This window comes from Lotus japonicus, chromosome 4 (genome assembly GCF_012489685.1).
Source record: "Lotus japonicus ecotype B-129 chromosome 4, LjGifu_v1.2".
NCBI classification, from domain to species: domain Eukaryota; kingdom Viridiplantae; phylum Streptophyta; class Magnoliopsida; order Fabales; family Fabaceae; genus Lotus; species Lotus japonicus.
The window spans coordinates 10,417,924-10,423,075 of NC_080044.1; the positions used below are offsets into that span (position 1 = coordinate 10,417,924).

The following is a 5,152-nucleotide window of genomic DNA, read 5'->3' on the forward strand; positions in this document are numbered from 1 at the left end:
GCGAGTAGCCAAACATCAACTTTGCATCAATGATCCACGTTACAGCCTCAGATCCGATTTGAGACTCAGATCCGCGTTTGAGACGCACAACCAAACAATGGTTTCAAATCTGGAAAGGCCAAACGTGGATCGGGGCCAAACGTGGATCCTGAATGGGTTTTCCAAACACACACTAAGTTATCATACTAAACAATGAACTAGGAAAAGCACACAATAAATATTGGTACTAGCAGTCCTTCATTAGTAATGTGTCGTCTCAACATAAGGATACAGATATCCCCAATATGTACATATGTATCATTATAGGAGTTGTGCTAGTTATATATCCAACACATAGGTTCCCATTTTCCAACTAGTCACCACAAGGCACAAACGGAGCAACAAAATTTACTAAAGAAATAAAGATTCCTCTGTTCTATAATGAAACTAATATACAAAACCTGTATATAACAGTGACCAGTTAGGATCCTATCTATAGTATAAATAAATAACATCACTCTTATTTAACTAAGTGTAAGAATGCTCCATCTGTGGATATTCAATGTTTGGCTTCATGGATAATGTGTTGTAAATGTTTATGAAGCCACAGCCACTTGAATTCCTCCTTCATTGATTGGCATGAAACTCACCCTTTTCTGCAAATGTTTTGAATTCCACAAAAACAGTTAGTCAATACAAATTAAACAGGTTGTGATAGGCACACATCATATTCAAACTTCATAAATATAATAATAAATTAGTCAACTAAATTTTCTAAGTCAATAGAGCGTGCAACAACATGCTGAGCAGAATCAACAAAATAAAAAAGAAAAAGCATTGAATATTTCACATCTCAATGCAATTTAATATGATCATGAAGATCGATCCAGAGTGCTATGACATGGGATCTCTTCTCCAAGTTCTGAAGGGACAAGTCAAGCTATATGTTAATATGTCTAAACTCTTCTGGTTGTTGCCTGCTATTAATAAAAGCATTGATTGAGCCCCATCTATGCTTGTTTGTGACCCTTCTCTGTATCTCAGCTACTTTGTCTATGTTTTCCTTTTTTAATTTATTTGGGTGAAATTATCAATACAAAATTTGAAGGACAAAAGTTTGAACTTGTTGCCTCTGAAAGTAGATAAACATATTAAAGTTGAAACTTCATACTTGGCCTTTAATTCAATCGAAGGCTAACAGTTTAGGACCACTAATTAAGCTATTCCTCCCCTCTTGTATTTTCTATCACTACCAAATTCTTGCAAACCAAAGGTCACACTTAATATTCCAATAATATTTTTCACAAAGAATTTAATGATATGCATATGACGCAAGGGTTGAATGGAATAACTCTGCTTAACAAAAACATTGAATATCTTTATGATTTAAGAAATTGCATGGTTTAACAAATCCAAAGAGGATCCTAAAATTTAACAACAGAAAAATGGTTAATAATAAACTCAAGCTTTAAACAAGAGCAATGACCATGACACAAAGAAAGCTATACACTAATACATTTTTAGAAATTCTTTTACAATTGAATATGGAGTTAAAATCAATCATGAGAAAACAGTTTTTATGATTAACTTTTGAGTTTCAGAATTGATTATGATAAAAAATTAATAATCAGTTTAGAAAACAAACCTCACGTACTGCCTTTGTACTCTCCTTTCCACCATTTTCCGCTGTTTCACTCGCCGCCTTATACAAACTCATAATCTTCTCTGCCGCCTCTGCCTCATCTTTACACTCCCGCATCAACCTCTCCACCTCCGCCTTGGGAAGCCTCATCTTCAACCTCACACCACCACCAACACTCTCCTCCTTACTATCACCACCACCACCACCATCAACATCGCGTTGTTTCATGATCGAAAGATCAGAAGCAGACCTCCTTGTAAGCACCAAACTCTCCAACCGGTCCTTCGCACTCATGTTAATCCCGGAACGAACCCTTCTCGGCTTCGTCTCCTTTGGAAGCTCCACGAGAAAATAAAGCCTCTTTGGATGCAACTCCTTATGCGCTTCCAAAGGCTTCGCCCGTGTCCCGTAATGCTTGACCGCCTCTGAGTCAAGCAAAACGAGACCCGGGTGATCCTTAAGCACTTCACCAGCTTTTACTGGCGTTTTCAGCTTGAATGATTCGCCATCTATTTTCATGACCTTTGTGGTCTTCTTAGAACCAAAAGTGTTGCCCATGAGTAATACCCGAAGTTTGCAAGATTTTGTTTTTTGTGTGTGTGAGGAGTACTAATAAAGAGGGCAGAAAATTAAATAGCCCTGAAAGTTGAGGCAATTTCTTGTTCCGGGTAATTCTCACAAGCAACTAATATTAAGGAGAAAAAGTATGTGAAATGGTGGAGATGCAAGGGACATGGATGAATTTATAGTGGTTCCAGATTTTGGGGGGTCTTTGGTCAATAAAGAAGGCATACTTTAAAAAACAGACAAATTTTGACGAAAAGTACAACAGCAGAAAACACTGAACGTAGCCTTTCGCTTTCATGAAAGCCGAAAATATGTACGTAGCCAATGACTAAATTTGTCTCTTAAATGTAAAAAGTTATGAGAATGGGCCATATCTAAAATTCAAAATCAAGAATATGAGTATATAATGTAGCATGTCTTATCATGAGCTCATAAAAAAAAAGTTAATTATAATTAGCAAAAAAAAAAAAAGGTTAATTTTTTAGCATTCTCAGTCCCCCACGTTTTTCTCAGTTATCACTCTTGGTCCTTCTGTTAAATTTTAAACGTTTTCCTCCTCCGTGGCTATTTTTAATTGACGTGGAGGCTTACAAGGAGAGAGAAGAAGATTAACATGAGAGAGATCATGCTTAGTAGGAGAGAGATAAAACATATTTTTCATTATTAAAAAATAAAAATTATCAGTCAAAATAGATAATAATAATAAACCCTTAATCACCATCAATCATTCTAATTTTCATCCTCATCTTCAACATCCTGTTCATCTTCTTCTTCGTTCCTTCAGCTTTTTTTTTTCATCCCACCTTTTATCTTCTTCAACATAAAACTCCATAACCCCCACAAACATACACCAACTCAGGAACTATTATCACTCCTCTCCATCAACCCAGATCTCGCCACCATTCCTCCCTTCCCGAACTCCAAATCGCACCGCTACTACCACCGATCTGCCATCAAACCACCAATCTGGCCAAATCACCGCCATCCTCTCCCTCTTGAAGCTTTAGACCGACGTAGAAGTTGGTGGTTGTTGTGATGGGTTCCAGATAGAGAAGAGACTCGATCTGTGAAGAAGGTGGGTTTTATGCCTCTCTAGAAGCTTTTTCCTTGGAGAGAAAAAGGTTTTGAAGAGAAAAGGTGAGAGCTTGATGTTGGATTATGCGGTTGTTATACAGAGATTAGAAGATTGAGTTGAAATGGAAAATTGAGTGTTCCCTGCACCCTCTCTGATCTTCTGTTTACAATTTTTTTTTTCTATATTTTGGGAGTTTTGAGGTTTAGACACCTTGACCCAGTTCTAATTTTTACTGGGAAAATGAAGAAAGACAAAGATTTTAATCTGGGTCTTGTCTCTTTTTTATGTTTTTTTTTCTTCCTTCCTCCCTCAATCTTTTTGGTGGGATGATGAAGAATAAGGAGTAGATTAGTAGAAGAAAAAGGAGAAGAACGTGAAATCAAATCTGGGTAGAAAAATGTGAATCTAAGAAGAATATGAATAGAGATTAGGAAGACGATCACGTGCCTCTCACATGTTCCTTTTCTCACTCTACTAAGTGTCCATGTCATAAAAAATGTGCCATGTAGGAAAGATCCGTTTGATTTTTGACGGAAAGTAGTTGAGGGACTAAATGTAGTAACGGAGGAAAATGTGGGGGACTGAGAATGCTAAAAAAATAGTTTAGGGACTCATTTTACACAATTTGAATTCGTGGGGGACCAAAAGCGCCGAAAACCCGAAATTGAATTTTTTTCTTTCATCTGAAAATTACTGAATTTTTATTTTAATTTAAGCTCAATAATCAATTATTTCTTATTAATTTATATGTTAATGACATATTATGAGTAATCAATTAATATTAATTCACTCGCAAAGTGTTGTCGTATAATGGTAAGCACATAAGAGTGTGAACACAAGTTCGAGCCTGAAAATTATTTGTCAGAAGGGACAACATAATTTTCAAAATAGATGGAGACATTTTTTTTAATACATCGAAAAGATAAATTGCACTATTCAGGAATCGATATCTGGATCTTCCCCTCCTCAACTCAACTCTTACCACTTGGGCTATCATTTAGAACAGGGGAGACATTTGTCAGTGATAAAAAAAAAAAGAAGTCACATAAGATAAATAAATAATTGAAAATGTCTTTTTGTCTGCTAAGTTTAGTTGCACGTTTCAAGTTTGAATGATCATGTTTCAATTCAACCGGTGGCCCCAAATTGCCATTTTTTAAAAACCTTTTGAGAGTTTAGCTTGATGATATATATATATTTTGGATGACGTTACAATCGGAAATCACGGCGTGGATTGAAGGATTCATAAAATTTCAAAGGCATGGATGTTTGTTGCATGTGAATGTGAGATTTATCTTGACTTTACATTGTTTTGTGTTTCTGTTAATTTCTTTACTTTGTTTGTACATATGGAACAAGGACCTGATTTAATTGAGGGATTTCTTTTCAGGACTGGCAAGTATAATTGAAGAGTGATTTCTGTTCAAATGAGACGTTTTAATATTCCCACTACACAATCAAGGAAATTTAAAAACATTTGCAATTTTGGGTTATGTGGTTGTCTTTGTCAAAGTGAATAAGGGTAGGAATAGCAGCAATTATAAAGAAATATTTTGGCATTTGAATAAATGCTGAGTGCCAAAATTGAAGTCCTCATAGATATAGTCGTCTATCAAATTTGAAGGATGTGATCTTTTCAAAGATGATAGTATTAAACAAAAGGGTGAATTAGTATTTGTACTTAAGAAGCACTTTTCGTCTGTCATTTGGCTACAGAATCATTTATCAAATTCAAGCATCCAGAAGCTTACCTAGTTTACCAAGTCTTGAAAAATAATTCCTTTCAAATTGTAGTGATGATTTGGCGAGTTCTAGCTGGAAATAAAGTTCAAGCTAGTAGCTAGGTTTAATATATTTTTTTTACAAGAGAAAAAAGAGTAGCTAGGTTT

General features: G+C 35.5%; 1 protein-coding gene across 1 annotated transcript; it reads right to left on the reverse strand.

Annotated features, from left to right (window-relative positions):
- Positions 1-218: 218 nt before the first annotated feature.
- On the reverse strand, positions 219-2,358 carry LOC130715597 (uncharacterized protein At1g66480-like). The gene is made up of 2 exons (XM_057565716.1): positions 1,625-2,358; positions 219-635 (listed from the first exon to the last, which is right to left on the reverse strand). The coding sequence occupies exons 1-2, from the start codon at positions 2,177-2,179 to the stop codon at positions 576-578; spliced, it is 615 nt and encodes a 204-aa protein (XP_057421699.1). The 5' UTR covers positions 2,180-2,358; the 3' UTR covers positions 219-575.
- Between the last annotated feature and the right edge of the window lie 2,794 nt (positions 2,359-5,152).

Bases quoted from the DNA above. Each gene is read 5' to 3' on its own strand.
- LOC130715597 (XM_057565716.1), bottom strand. From the start codon at position 2,179: ATGGGCAACACTTTTGGTTCTAAGAAGACCACAAAGGTCATGAAAATA. The intron at 636-1,624 runs GTTTGTTTTCTA...AAACATTTGCAG, and splicing joins GTACAAAGGCAGTACGTGAG to AAAAGGGTGAGTTTCATGCC.